We start from the raw sequence: 14,626 nt of genomic DNA, 5'->3' as shown, positions 1-14,626 counted from the left end.
AGATCGCTTGAGCCCAGGAGTTCCAGACCCGCCTGGGCAACACAGCGAGTCCTCGTCTCTTTAAAAAATAAAATAAAATAATTAGCCGGGTGAAGTGGCGCACCTGTAGTCCCAGCTACTGGAGAGGCTGAGGCGGGAGGATTGCTTGAAGCCAGGAGGCTGCAGTGAGCTGTGATCATGCTATTGCACTCGGGCTTGAGCGACAGACTGAGACCTCGACGCAAAAAAAAAAAAAAAAAAAAAAAGACATGTAGGAAAGCTCTTTGCAAACCCTAGTAGAAGATGCAGCCATACCGAGATTGACATCAAAGTAATGCAACTGGAGGAAGGTGTTAAATGCGTCTGAATCCTGACCGCTTCAGAAGCCCCACCGGGGAGTCTCCATCTCACCTAGGGAGGCCGGAGCCAGGTGAGCCGCGAGTTCCCATAGCAACCTCCTCCACGCCCTCTGCATTTTTTGTCGGAGGAATTTAATCCCGCCGACAAACCAGCGCAGCGCCCCACGTCACCTTTCCTTTAAAGGACGCAGGCCGGAGCCCCGCCCACTACGGAAGGCGAAGGGGCCTCGCCGCGGAGCTGGCTCACTGGCTCCTGCCAGACCTTACCAAACGCCAACTTCGGTACAGGTAATGCTAAAGGCGAGGGGGGCGGAGCGGTGAGGAGACCTGGGGTGGGCGGACGGGGTCAGGACGTCAGGGGACGTGCCTGCGGAGGAGGCGGCACTTCGCTCCGCCGCGTCCCTGGAAGGTCGGAGCCACCGTGTCCCGCCGGGCGGAAGGCGAAGAGGCCCCGCCCGGGCCCTGCCTCGGAATCAGGGGTTCGGCCGGGCTACAGAGCCGCCTTCGGCTCCAGCCCGCTGCCTGAGCTTCCGGGTGCCGCCGCACCCACACCCGGCGCCGCTCCTACTGAATCCTGCTGGTTCCGCCCCGCTATTCCGCCCCACCTCCGCGCACGCACGCAGGACGTCCCGTCGTCCCTATGTCTCCTCTCTGGCCGAGGTGCGCCGTGAGTGGCCTGCTCGAGGTGGGCGTGGCCGTCGCTGCTTCACGTGACCGAGTCCGCTCGTCCCGGAAGCGCTCCCGGCCCCTTGGTGCCTGGGTCTCGCTTGGGCACCTGCGCACGCGCCTGCGCAGAAAGACTCGGGCAAATGTGTCAACCTTGCTACCTGCTGTCGCCGGAGGAGGCCGTAGTGGGGAGGATCGCGAAGTGACTGGGATTTCTTATTTTCCCATATATCATTAGGCACTAATGGCCTAAGATCCCCGAAAGAAGCTAAATAAGTTTTCTTACTAAGAAGCCTCAGTGCCAAGTACGTGTTATGAAAAGCCTTAGTCCAAGACAAGTGAAGGGGAGGGTACGGAACGTCGACTATTGATCGTGCCAGGCACAACACAGGAATGAATGCATCCGTCTTGCTCCTGCTTCCTAGAATCCACGGTCTAGTGAGGGAGAGCGGTAGTAATAAGATAACCACAAAATTAATAACTCTGATTAAGTGCCTTAAGGGAAAGAGAAACTGGAGCATTGAATGTTCAGCTCAACCAATTGGGGGAAGGGTGGGCGATCTGGCTTAATTTGGGAGGTAATCAGAAGACTGCTTGAGAATACGGGCATTTCCTGAACCAAGGGAAAGAGTACTGTGTTTCTGGACACCGATGCCCAGTGTGGCTCAGGCAGGGAGAAGCGGGAGAGGTGAGAGGGGCCTTCTGGCCTGGCAAAGGTGTGGGTCTTTAGTCCTGGGGTGGTTTGAAGGTGGGGAGGGCGCTGGGTGTGATAACTGCAGGGCAGTGGGGAGCATGGTTGCTGGGCTGGAGAGAAAGGTGTTAGAGCCATTAGGAGACAGGTGGGAATCCAAACAAGAGGTGGTTGATGGTGGTGACCATGGAAGTGGAGGGGACTGGATGGACTCAAATGGGGTTAGGAGGTAGAGTTGCTGGGAGGTGGTGTCAAGTTGTGGCATCCAAGGGGACTGGAGGCTCACCTGAAATAGCTATAGGCACACGTTTCATAATTTCCCACTTTATGGCTTACTACTTAAATCATTACAATTTCTTATGGAATATGTGAGTCACACATTAAAATGACTCTGTATTGTGTGCATGTTTTCTTCATTACCTAAAAAAGTCAGTGATGATGCCAAAGAGGCATCTTCATTCCCTTTGGGTTTTTTTTGTTGTTGTTTTTGAGTTGGTGTCTCATTCCTTTGCCCAGGCTGGAGTGCAGTGGCATGCATGCTCATGGTCACCCCAGTGTCGATCTGCTGGCCTCCGGCGATCCTTCCACCTCAACCTTCCGAGTAGCCAGAACTACAGACGCGCGCTATCATGCCCGACTATTTTTTATGTTATTGTTGAGATGAGGTCTTGCCAAGTTGCCCCGGCTGTTCTCAAACCTGTGGGCTCAGGTAATCCACTCACCTCGGCCTCCCAAAGTGCTGGGATTACAGGCTGAGCCACCAAGCCCAGCCCCTCTTTCCCTTTGGATGGAGACTTAGTGGTCAAGTCTCAAGTAAATAAGGAACAAATACAAAACGATGTGTCTCTGCAATGTGGAGTCAGCTACTGAATGTAAAGCTCCCATCAGATCCAGACTCATGCGTACAGTGTGGTTTCTGTAAGGTCAGAGGAGTTGTGAAATCAGGAATGGACATCTCAGACTATAAAGTCATGCAATTTAAGGAATTGACATTAAGTAATTAGCTTTTAGAATATTTTGGATTCTCTGAGTGTATAGTCATGAGAGTAAGAATGTAGTAAATACACCAATATTGTCGTAAGTATTTTTTTATTAGGTTACTGGTCTAATCAGCTTGGTAATATGTATTTGACAGAGTATCAGAGACTTCTTTCAGAGAACTTGGCTTCCTATTCTACATGCACCTTGAAAGGTCAAGGATAATCTCAGACATTCTAGCTTAAATTACCCTTGAGCCCACGTGCATTATAATGTTTTATTACTCATCTTCTTAAATTTCGTTATTTTGCTGTTGTTGTTGTTCTAACCCAGTGGTTCTTAACAAGAAAGAGGAGAGGAAACATTTGTGTTTTGAAAAGCTTCCCCTGGTGATGCTGACAGACTCCAGTTTCCAAAAAACACTTTCCTAATGTCAACATGGTAACTTGTAACTGCTCATTAGCAAACAATTATACAAGCTCTACCTCAAACTGAAACCATCACCATTTATGAGACACTTTTAGACTTGGGTTTGATGAAGACTAGATGGAGAAGTAAAGGTGATATTTACCAAAAAATTGAATTCACAAGAAAATTCAGAATTTTAGGATTGTCAAGTTCCTTATTTATAGATCACTTAGACATAGTCATGAAACTAATATGGGGAATGTATTTTTAAAAGAGGTACAAAGCCAGAATGCTGCTGTGTTAAATTGCAGTGAAATTTAGAGCTGACACAGACTAGAACAGTCATGTTGGCGTGACTAGTGAACTTTTTCCTCCCCATAGCCTATTGATTTGATCTTTAAAAAGTTTTAATTTATTTTAATTATGAAAAAATTTAAACATGCAAAAAGTTGAAAGATGAATAACTGGACCCCCATGTGACCATAATGCAGATGCAGTGAATGCTGCTATGGTTGCATCATCTACCCTTATGTTTCCCGCTGAGTCACCTCAAAGCCAAACGACATTACCTAAATGCTTCAGCATTTGTTTCCTGAGAATTCCATTTTCACATCTAAGGAGCTCAACAGTACTTCTCTAATCATCTCTAATACCTAGTCCCTATTCAGTCCCCCTCCCCAACTTGCCAGCATTTTATAATTATGTTTCCTTGACCTTTTAATCAAGAAGAGCCTCCGCCTTCCCTTTTCATTCCCAGTGACATGGACTTGTTTAGACATCAAGCCAGCTATCTTGTTCCACAGTCTGGATTTGTCAGATTGTTCCCTGTGGTTTCCTCTAAGTTGTTCCTCTGAGTGTGGCCTTAGGATACCCTGGAAATTAGATACAGGGTCCTGACACAAGTCGAGTTCAGGTGAAACCTTCTGGGCAAGGCTGCTACCTAGCAGGTGCCTGCGTTCTGTGTGGCTTTGCAGGTGTGTGCTGAGGTGGCGGGTTACCCCACTGCTGAGGATGCTGGCTCTGATCTTTGGTTACGATGGTGACAATGGCCTCCTCGGCAGAGCATGTTTTTCCCTTTTCAGTCTGGAAGTAATCTGGGTCACCCTTTGGCATCAGCCTTCCATCTCAATTTTTGCATCCATCCTTGCCCAAATCAGTGATTTCACTGGAGATGACAAAAGAGTGATTTTCTGATTACTTTTACTTTTCTTCTCTACTTATTAGCTGCCTGTCTTTGGTAAAGAAGAGCTTTTCCTCACTCACTGGGCATGAGTACAGCTCTCCCTGAAAAGGTAGGATACATGCTCCGTTCTTTTCATGTAATTACTAATTTACCAATGTCCAAAGTAAGGAATCAGGGTAATATTCTCGTGCAGTCGTGGCATATCATCATTTTCATAGATGTTTGTGTATTCAGTGTGTTGAAATGAATGACAGTCATTATTCCATCATGTTTAAATTATGCCAACTTTGACAAGTGGGAGTCTCTTCATGCTGCCAAACTGTAAGTGAAGTGTAAACAAACAAAATTATAACTGCCAAGAGATCTGAAAACTTGATGCTTGATGCTGCAAAGAAATGAGTATTAGGCCAGGCACGGTGGCTCACACCTGTAATCCCAGCAGAGGCCAGGGTGGGAGGATCACTTGAGCTCAGGAGTTCAAGACCAACCTAGATAACATAGTGAGACTTCGTCTCTACAAAAAATTAAAAAACTAGCCAGGCAGGGTGGCACACGCCTGTAGTCCCAGCTACTTGGGAGGCTAAGGCAGAAGGATTGCATGAACCCAGGGGGTCAAAGCTGTGGTGACCTGTGATCAAGCCACTGTACTCCAGCCTGGATGACAGAGTGAGACCCTGACTCAAAATAAATAGATAAATAAATATATGATTATTAATTAGGATAATGTGATTATCAACAGGATGACTGAGTACCTCTTAGAGATACCTACTGATAAAATAGAAATTGCTTCGAGATACTTCCTGATGGTTGGAGGAGACAGTCAATGGGCCAGAGAGGAAACCCATGTGCTGTTTATTACACTCTGCTTTCCGTACAAGGTGGAAAAGTCTCCTAACACAGAGTTTTACAATTGCAGATTTTTGTTGATATTGCTGTTTAAATTTAATATTACAGGTTGTTTTCTTAACTTCGTATTTATATTTTCACCTGCAAGAGTCTACTTTGAAGAAGCATGTGTATTTTCAACTTTGCTGATCTGAAGCCAAGACGCAGTTAATAGTATGGCTTAATTTCAGTAAGCTGCTTTGTCTACTGTATAAATCAAGGAAATCTGGAGCTTTTTAAAATTTTTAAATTAAATTTGAATATGGAAAAGGACTTAAAAACATGGTTAGTTCCACTATTTTACTACTCTTTCCCTTTCCCTTTTTTTCTTCTTGGAAAGAGTTTTTAAAGCTTTGTTGTTTTTCTGAAGTAGTCTTTATTTTGTAAATAAAATTTGTTTTCAAGTATAAAAATAATACTTCCTCCTCAAAAAAAATAAGAAATAATGTTAATTAGAAAAATGGGGGGAAATCACTTTTATCTTTAACGTCAACCGGGATTTTCATATATATTTCTTTCCATCTTTTTCTTATATTTAGTTTTTTCATTTGCTCTCTTGTTTGAAAAAAAACTCTACACCCTACACTCTGAAATAATATTTTTTATTTTAGTATGTTGATAATTTGTTAAACAGGACACATTTGATTTTATCCATAACTGCTGGGGGGAAAGGCATATAATAACTTAAATAATTGCCATATATATTGAGTAACATAGCTTCACTGAAGTATGATGACTTCTGTATCCTTGCTGCTGATGTAGACTTTGGGAAGAAACAACACTGATTTTTAGACGTGGAGTTTACTGGGTCTAAAGCAGGAACTGACAGTCCACTTGCACCGAGCACTTTGATAATCAGGGAATGCCTCATGAAAGTTGGAACTACATGCTGCTGGTTTTCTGATGACAAATGAAAAAAAGTTCTCTGAACTTTCATGTTTTTCTGCCCTTTTTTGGCTTGGAGGCTTCCTCCACCAGCAGAGTTGACTTTTTATTAAACTCAACTATTTAAAACCCACTTTGCTCTCACCTTATAGGCTTTACAACATCTACAGCTCTGTAACTGACCATACTTTTTTGTAAATATCACTCAACATTAGGGGTGAGGGACCAAGATGGTTAGGTTCTGTGAGCTGTGCAGCCCCAGGGGATCAAAGCCAGAGACCAGAAGAAATTTCCAGTTTCCAGCACCCCAGGAGATTCTCATGCAGGTGGGGCTGGTTAGCACCACAGAGCTACCGCCTGTCTTCCTCGTTCACCTTTGACAAGTCACATTTCCTTGAGTCCCTGATTCTCTAATATTTCTCGGCATACCCTAGATGACACAATCAGGTCCTCCCATACTCCTTCAGCCTGTGCTGCTAAAGTTTACCAAACGCATGAATGGGAGGAGGGAGACAAAGTAAAATATCAAAGTGCCATTTGTAGGTGCTTCAAGGTCAATCTCATAACTATGAGGTAAAACCAGCATCACCATACAGACCTCAGTCAACATTGGATGGTGATGCCTGCCTTGCCCAGAGTCTGGGTAGTCGAATGGGGTCAGCACGTTGGCTTATGTCAGGGTTTGTCCTTTCTGACGTCTCAGTTCTTCTAGCAGGTCAGTTCCCTTCCTGGAGAGCCCCCTTGTCTATAATAGTGCTCTTATCCAGTGTAGTCCAGCAGATGGATTGGCAAATGGTTAACAATTGATTATATTAGAGGTTCATGAATTGGTGTTTATCAGCCACCCAGCGTTTTAGATGCTGCATCCTCCTAAATAAACTCAAGGTGACATTTGCTTTTGGAGCTGCCACTACAAGATCCGTGGGAAGCACAGTTGGCCCTTGAACAACACGGGTTCATTAGACAAGGGCTTTCTTCTGCCTCCGCCACCCTGAGACAGCAAGACCAATCCCTCCTCTTCTTTCTCTCCTCCTCCTCCTCAACCTGTAGATGACCAGGATGAAGACCTTTATGATCCACTTCCACTTAATGAATAGTAAATATATGTTAGCTTCCTTATGATTTTTAATAACATTTTTCTCTAGCTTACTTTATTGTAAAATACAGTAGATAATACATATAATGTACAACATATGTGCTCATTGATTTACATTTTTGGCAAGACTTCCAGTCAACAGTAGGCTACTAGTAGTTAACTTTTGGGGGAGTCAAAAGTTATACTCAGATTTTTTGAGTGAGTAGGGGTTGGTACACCTAACTTCCTCATTGCTCAAGAGTCAACTGTTTGGTCAAACGAGATGACATCTATGGAAAACCAAAGGGCTGCAAATCTGGTTTATTCTGATACCACTTGTACTAGGAACAGCAGCACCAGGGTCACAGGATAGTCCATCCTATTGGCATGAATTTTCTACACATGGCTTGGTAGTCCAGAGACCAGCACTTCTATATCATCTGCAGATGACATGGTCTCCGCAGCCTCACACATGCCATGTACCCCAGTGTCAGACTGTGGGAATAAGTGATGGGAGTTTTAATGAGCTTTTCTTACTGCTTTTTAGGATGGCTGCTCTTTTTCTAAAGAGGCTAATGCTACAGACCCTAAAAACTGAAAGTAATTGCATCGCAAGGTGTTTTGTTCAACAAGTCGTACGGAAGACGCCACCAGCTCAGCTGTTCCCTATAGCTTCTGCCCCAAGACTGTCCTGCCTAATTCATGCAAAAGCTTCTAGTACTGTCACAGACACCCAGGACGAAAGGAAAAAGAAAAAAAGGAATGACACCGTTTTTAGTAACACCGGAAGAAAAATTAGTGAGCGGATTATTCACGTCGTCGACGAGAACGGCAATGATCTAGGACACATGCACCGAGCAGATGTGATTCGACTCCTGGACGAGCGCCACCTACGGCTGGTCCTGAGGAATGCCCGCGTGGAACCCCCGGAGTACCAGCTCATGACGGGGATCCAGATCCACCAGGAGCGCCTGAGGCAGAGGGAGATAGAGAAGGCCAGACCCAAAGCCAGTAGGTGTCTTGCCAGGCGCCCCTCGATCCCATCAGGACTGCAGATCAGAGCTCGGATTCTGACCCAGGTGCCCTGGTCATGGGGAAGGGCCTGGAAAAAGCATGGTCCCACATCCCTCACGGGGTTCCATTCCTTTTCCCTTGTCTTTCCTTGGTCCTGTGCCCACAGTCTCTCCCTGTAAGCCTGTGTCGATGAGGGGAAGTGAGCGAACCCAGACAGTGGGAACTCACCCCACCCTGCTGTCTTGAATGCCCTGAAGCAGCATAGCTGGTGGGCGTATCGGGAGATGGTTCCAGCTTCCCACCCTGTCCATCCTCAGCTACCCGTTTAACTCCTTCCCGTTGGTCCTCCCTCTCCATCTCTCAGAGGGGTGTTTAATTATCTGGAAGCACCTTTAACACCCTGGGGTGATTCATGAACATCTCATGCCAAAGCACTCTGACCGTCTCAGGAGTGGCTCTTACTTGCATATCTGGAGGCTCCCGACACCTAAGCCTCATGGAAGCCATGAGTGTGGATGTTAAGTGAAGGTGTTTTTCATGGTTCCTGGAAAGGACAGATTATGTTCAGGGGACAGCACATGGGACAGATCAGGAGACTGGTCCCAGTGCTGCTGTCACAAGGTTGTGAACCTTGAGAAAATCACGTTATCTGTGGATGTTTTATAACATCCCATTTAACGAGAATATTGACTGTAAGACAAAGTAATATTCAGAAGAGACCAGCCAGGGGGAAGAAGGACATCCAGCAAAGCCACACTGAGCAGACTAGAGAAGTGTGAGGAGTAGAGGGCTCACATCAGCGTCATTCCTGTGATCTGACGAGAGCCAGGGCCACCTGGTAGGCACGCTAAGGAAGCAGGGTGTTAACACCTTTTTGAAAAATGTTTTTTAATTTGAAAATTTAAAAGCTTACAGAAAGTGATGAACATGTTACCCATCCTCCAGAATGAACCAGTGTTAACACTGTGCTTTAGGCTTTTAAGCCAAACATGGCAGAAACGTTGAGGTCCCCGACTCCCTCCCTCTCTCCCAAGGTACCCTGCTCATGCCCGGGCATTTATGTGTGGCCACAGTTCATGCTGACCTCCAGTTATATTCAGATATGTTCAGAAGTGGTATACAGAATTATTTCCTGTGTTTAACAAAATGATAGACAATTGTTTCCAAGACTGATCCATGTTCATTTAATGGCTACAGCTAACTTAATTACCAGATGACCTTCCATTATGAGGATACATCACCAATGTTACTCCACATCCAGATACTGGGCTTGTTCCCAGTTTTTCATACGATGAACACTGGGGCATCCTCTCGAGTCTGTGACCCTAAGTGGGCCACACTGCTCTCATCAGCATGTATAAGCATTCTTTTTCCACCTCCTCCCCTCACTCGGTACTGTCAGACTCCAGCTTTTGTCATGCTGATGGTGTAAAGCCATATCTTACTCATCTGTATTCCCTTTCACCATCTGAGTTTTTCTTCTGTGAGGTGCCTGTTCATATCCTTTTATTTAGATGGTTTATTTTTCTTCCAAACGTGCAGGGTCCTCGGTTGTATGCGATGTAAAAACCTTACGCCAGTTAGGTTTTTCACTTTTTCTGCCTTTTTTCTTTTATTAATGAACTCCTTCCCCTATCCTGAGGTCACAAACCCTTCTGTCTTTTACTCTGTTAAAGTTGCATTTTCCACCTGTAGGCCATAGTCTATCTGAGAGATCTCACTTTTCCCCACATGAGAACTCACAATTGTCCCAACAACCTTATCGAGGAGGCTGTTCTATCTTGTCATTTTCTTTTAGGCAGGATTTCTGGAGACAGAGCCCATGAAGGTGGGATGGAGGGAGTTTCCTCTTCTGATAGAGGCAGGTGACCCTTAGTCGCAGAAAAGGGATGGGTGAGAAGAGTGCTTCCCAGATGCTGACCCATGTCAGAGAGAAAATAAGGAAGTCACGTTTACCATAAAGCTAAACTTGGTCCTTTTAAATGGCCATTCTTTTGGTGTTATTTCAACAAATGACAGTTAAGTGGAAGCATTTCAGCTCTTAAATCCCTTCATGTGGCAGGTAAAACCTTGACGTTTCTCTCCCATTTCAAAAAAATCTCCACTGGCCTGTGAAACACAGGACCAGGGACCACAGCCAAAGATGCTGTGAAGGGCACGGGGAAGGCTCAGCTGTCCCAGCAGATGAGTCTGTAGTCCAGCCCCAACCCTTGCTGTTTCCAACCAGGACCAACCCTGACAAAGGAAGTGATTTTTTCTTCAAATATTGGACAACATGATTTGAACACAAAGAGTAAGCAGATTCAGCAGTGGATTGAAAAAAAACACCACGTTCAAATTACTATAAAGAAAGGGAAAAATGCAGATGAGCCAGAAAATAAAATGGTGAGTAGAAGCAGGCTTGTGCTTTCTGTCTTCTGATTTAAAAACACAATTGTAGAAAATCTGGGAAGTTTGAAGAAAGTGACTGGTAATTCATGACCCAGTTATAACTTTCCAAGTTTGTTTCTCAAAACATAAGCATATTCTATGTACATTTTCCACTGTAGCATATCTTGCCATATGAAAACATTTTATCATTTAAAGGCTATATACATTTTACAATTTGTAGCATATCTACCCTTTAATTCCTATTTAAAGGAATTTCATCGTTTAAGTCCTTTTCCCCTCTGTGCTGACACAGCACCACACAGACTGTCTTCTAGAAAGTGCATGTCAGTGTACAGTCCCGGGGTAAGTCTGTGGAGTATCTACTTCACTTTCCAAGCTAGAGAACTAGACCACCCCTGAAGGCAGCCTTGGTCCAGTGGCCTTGAACCCTTGCTCCATGAGGCCCAGGCCCAGCCCGCTGAGGCAGAATTTCTGGAGCCAGATCTGCTTTATGAACTCACCACAGGTGGCTGTTAGCGAGTGGTGGGTGAGTGCTAGGAGTGCACTGGGCTGACGATGTGGGGGATCAGGAGGTGTTTTGCCAGTGCCCAAGCCCACACTTTGTGTGTGTTTCTTGGGAGGGTATTCTGGGGCCAAACACAGTGCTTAGAGCCACGGCAGAGTGGAGATTTAAAAGAGGAAGCTTCAGTGAGCTGTTTAAGTTACACGGGTTACTGCACAGATGCCAGTCAGCTGGACAAGAATGGCCTGATAGGCTGATCACTTAAATAGCAATCCAAGGATGCTGGTCTTTATGTGTCCGAGCATGAACACTAGGCATCAAAGGCACTGCTTTTAAACTCATCTTTGGCTGTTTCCCTTTTTCAGGAGGAAATAGTTCATCAAATACTCCAGACTATGCCTGGGATAGCCACCTTCGCATCCAGGCCCCAAGCTATTAAAGGAGGAAAAGCTGTAATGTGTGTCCTCCGTCCCTTGAGCAAAAAGGAAGAGACTGCGTACAGAGAAGCTCTGGAGACCCAGCAGAGAGACACTTTGCACAAGGACAGTGGAAGTGACAGAGAATCAGATGCCTGGCATCAGTGATGTTAATAAAGTATGCTTCTGAGAAAGGAAGCTCACTAGTCTGTGGTCCTTTAACAAAGCACCGCTCCACTCAGTTGAGGGTGAGGATGACGACCGTGGAGAGCACCCTGTCATCCACATGGGGCAGCGACTGTCCCTCCCAAGATGAGGACACATCCTGCTCTTCTGGTTTCCTTTTGGGAGGGATGTAGCCACTGAGCCGAGAGGCCAAACTTCGTTTTTCACGAGGTTTTTTTACCTTTGGGAATAAGGGAAATAGACGATCAGAACTCAAAATCAAAACCCTCTGAATTATTCTCACAGTAGCTGCCTACACCGGTGGGTATCTATACAACACTCCCTTACGAGGAAGGCAAGGCTTCAGGGGTAGCGCAGACTCAGCACAGCAAGGCAGCTAAGAATATTCCAAGCAGATGCTGCCTGGCTTTGAACAATTTCTGTTTGAAAACAGCGTACCTAAGTAGTTTCCACTTACTTTGAGTTTCATCTTCCTCTTATTGGGATCATGTACAACGGCGTGCCTGGTGAGACTTTGCTACCATGAAAGAAAAGGAAAGTTACTCAAAACCTTGACATTCACCGTCTGTTAATATGAAAACTCTAAGAGTGTGGCTTGAGGGAACAGCCCTCCAGCTAATCCCCCTGGACCTGAGGGAAACCCCTTCCTCAACTCCTGGGCTTAAGCCACTACCTTTTCCACAACGCCACCAGTGGCTTCTTAGTTCTTGGATAAGGAAGGAGTGGAGGGAGCCTGCTGTAAGTGAACCATCCCAAGGCGAAGAAGGTTCTTGTAACTGATTCTGTCTGAAGAGTCTCCTAAGCGCCAGTGGGAATTCTGACCAACGTGTCATCCTGGATGATAACGCTGACCGCCAGGGCCCCTGCTGTGTCTGATGGTTGGGAACTACTGAGTGAGCCCTGCCTCTCCCTCCAGTTCACGTAAGTCCAGGTAAGAACCTCCCAGAGCCAACCAGAGTGAGAGGCTTCAAAGCTGCCCAGGCCCCCGCTGAGGGCCGTGTTCTCACCTGCCTGCCAAGACCTGGACTAGAGCCCAAGGTCGGTGGCCTTTGCCGCCCCGCTGCCCCTCTTGCTTCCGAGGCCCGGCGTGACGGCGCTCGAGGAGGACACCCTGGCGTCACACGCTCGAGAATAACCAGCAGACGACACTAAGGCTGCTGGTTCTCACTTTTAGAAGGCCTGGGAGCCCCTGGAGGATCTATTAGGACACGGGCCCCCTAAGTCCCGGTTCACAGGTCCAGGGGAACAAGTCTGCAGACCCACCAGGCTCCCGCTGGTGCTTTAATACTGTGACAGCCACTGGCCTTGACACACCTGCCTGCTCCGCAGGCTTCAGCTCACCCCAGGTAAAGGAAGAAGGAAAGGCGTGTCTGGAGCCCACCCTGGAACCCAGGGCTCCCGGGGAGCCCATGAAGGCACAGACGCAGGACCCGCGTGACAGGCGCACCCACCTTCATGGCGAACGTCTTGCCGCAGCCAGCATGCTCACACACAAAAGGGCGCTGCTCCTCATGGAAAGACAGGATGTGGCTCTGGAGATTAAACACGGTGGTGTAGGTTCTGGCACAGCCCTCTCGCGGGCACCGGAACACGTCCCTTTCAGGGACGTGAGTTTTCATGTGCTGCTTCAGGAAATCCTTGCGTTTAAATGTTTTCTGACACACGTCACACATGATTTCCTCTGGCGGAACAAATAGATTTAACCAATTTCCACATAGAAAAATCTGAATACGTTAACAAATTCAGTGCCTAAAGCCTCATCACTACACACAAATCAGAAACTTCCAAGGAAACTCCAACCTCCATTTCTATGGCCTAGAAAGCCTGTCTCAATCCTCCAAGTTCTTACATTACCACAGCGCCATGCACTCACCAGGGGCGGGGCTGTCAGCTGGGAGCCCCGGCAGGTGGAGATGAAGTGGACCAGCCTCCTTGTGCTGGCCCCAGGCACTGTTCAGTGTTTGTCAACTGTCCCACAGAGCACTAGGGCCTCCCCAGACTGCACCACAGATCTGCCCAGCCCTGACACACACCAAGTGCACATGGCAGTGCCCACACAGGCCTGGCACAGCTCACCCGACAGCACAGCCGCCAGCGCTCCACAAAGCATCACCCAGGAACCTTTACTCCACAGCACACAGCGAACGCTCTTGGAAACCACTGAGTCAGCTCTGTAGGGACACGCCACCATGCCACTTGTGCCCACCTACCTTTGTGGGCTTCTCTCATATGTTTCAGAAGTTCTGTCCACATTTTCGCCACAAAGGAACACCCTTTTTGACATATATAGCCTATGAGAAAGAAAAAAAAAGATGGGTGCACTTCCAGTCAGGACCATGCAGCACACACACTGGCCTTCACCAGAAGGAATCCCACGTGCCGCTCGAGTTTCTCCCGTCTCCCACAAGGACTCCCCTCTTTGCCTCTAGAGGTGGCCTTACGCTGCAATAAGACCCAACGCTCGCAGGAGGGTGCTTCCCACTGGGGCTTGCCTTGAACCTCCCCGGATGCCCTGCTTGGTTCTCAGGAAGCCAAGGTACTGCTCTGCTCCTGCCCCACCCACATCTGTGTGTCTCCCTTCCTGTCCCTGCCTGCTCTGTGCTGCCTCTGGTGACCTCAGCAAATATGTGCCATGATCCTTTGTCCCTGGCTAGCCAACAACACTGACTCTCGCAGTCACAATGCCCACCCCAGCTGCCTCTGGGTTGCCATATAAACCAAAGCAGGGGATGGCCAAGGAGGAAAACAAACGAGAAGAACCCAGAGAAAAACACCAGACATAAACAGACACATGCAAAGCACAAACACCAGACTACTCAGTCAGTTTAACAGGCAGATTGCGTTTCACCCAACTGGGAACTCGAAAAAGCGGAGCTCCCTCTCATCTCAGCTGCTAAGCTCTTGTTTTGAAAAAATACAAATTCTGGAACCCAGGAAACGGAAACACAGATACCAAAAATCCCTCATGGAATCAGGTGAAAGATTCAAATAGTTAATGTAATCAACTC

General features: G+C 46.9%; 2 protein-coding genes across 2 annotated transcripts in view; one reads left to right on the top strand and one right to left on the bottom strand.

Annotated features, from left to right (window-relative positions):
* Window positions 1-1,242: 1,242 nt before the first annotated feature.
* On the top strand, window positions 1,243-11,630 carry MTIF3 (mitochondrial translational initiation factor 3). Its single transcript, XM_008059154.2, has 5 exons — window positions 1,243-1,309; window positions 4,306-4,373; window positions 7,657-8,120; window positions 10,351-10,508; window positions 11,382-11,630. Exons 3-5 carry the CDS (start codon window positions 7,658-7,660, stop codon window positions 11,598-11,600), a joined length of 840 nt encoding a protein of 279 aa, XP_008057345.1. The 5' UTR covers window positions 1,243-1,309; window positions 4,306-4,373; window position 7,657; the 3' UTR covers window positions 11,601-11,630.
* GTF3A (general transcription factor IIIA) overlaps window positions 11,599-14,626 on the bottom strand; it is a gene marked incomplete at its 5' end in the record, with an annotated part of 10,762 nt that continues 7,734 nt past the window's right edge. The window contains 3 exons of the mRNA XM_021712928.1: window positions 11,599-11,838; window positions 12,076-12,135; window positions 13,070-13,299. Of these exons, the coding sequence (XP_021568603.1) occupies window positions 11,671-11,838; window positions 12,076-12,135; window positions 13,070-13,299 (458 nt within the window). The remainder of the gene's footprint in view (window positions 11,839-12,075; window positions 12,136-13,069; window positions 13,300-14,626) is intronic.

Source organism: Carlito syrichta, unplaced genomic scaffold (genome assembly GCF_000164805.1).
Source record: "Carlito syrichta isolate Samal-C Ts95f unplaced genomic scaffold, Tarsius_syrichta-2.0.1 Scaffold303736, whole genome shotgun sequence".
Lineage (NCBI taxonomy): Eukaryota > Metazoa > Chordata > Mammalia > Primates > Tarsiidae > Carlito > Carlito syrichta.
This window is presented reverse-complemented; position numbering and strand designations above follow the sequence as displayed.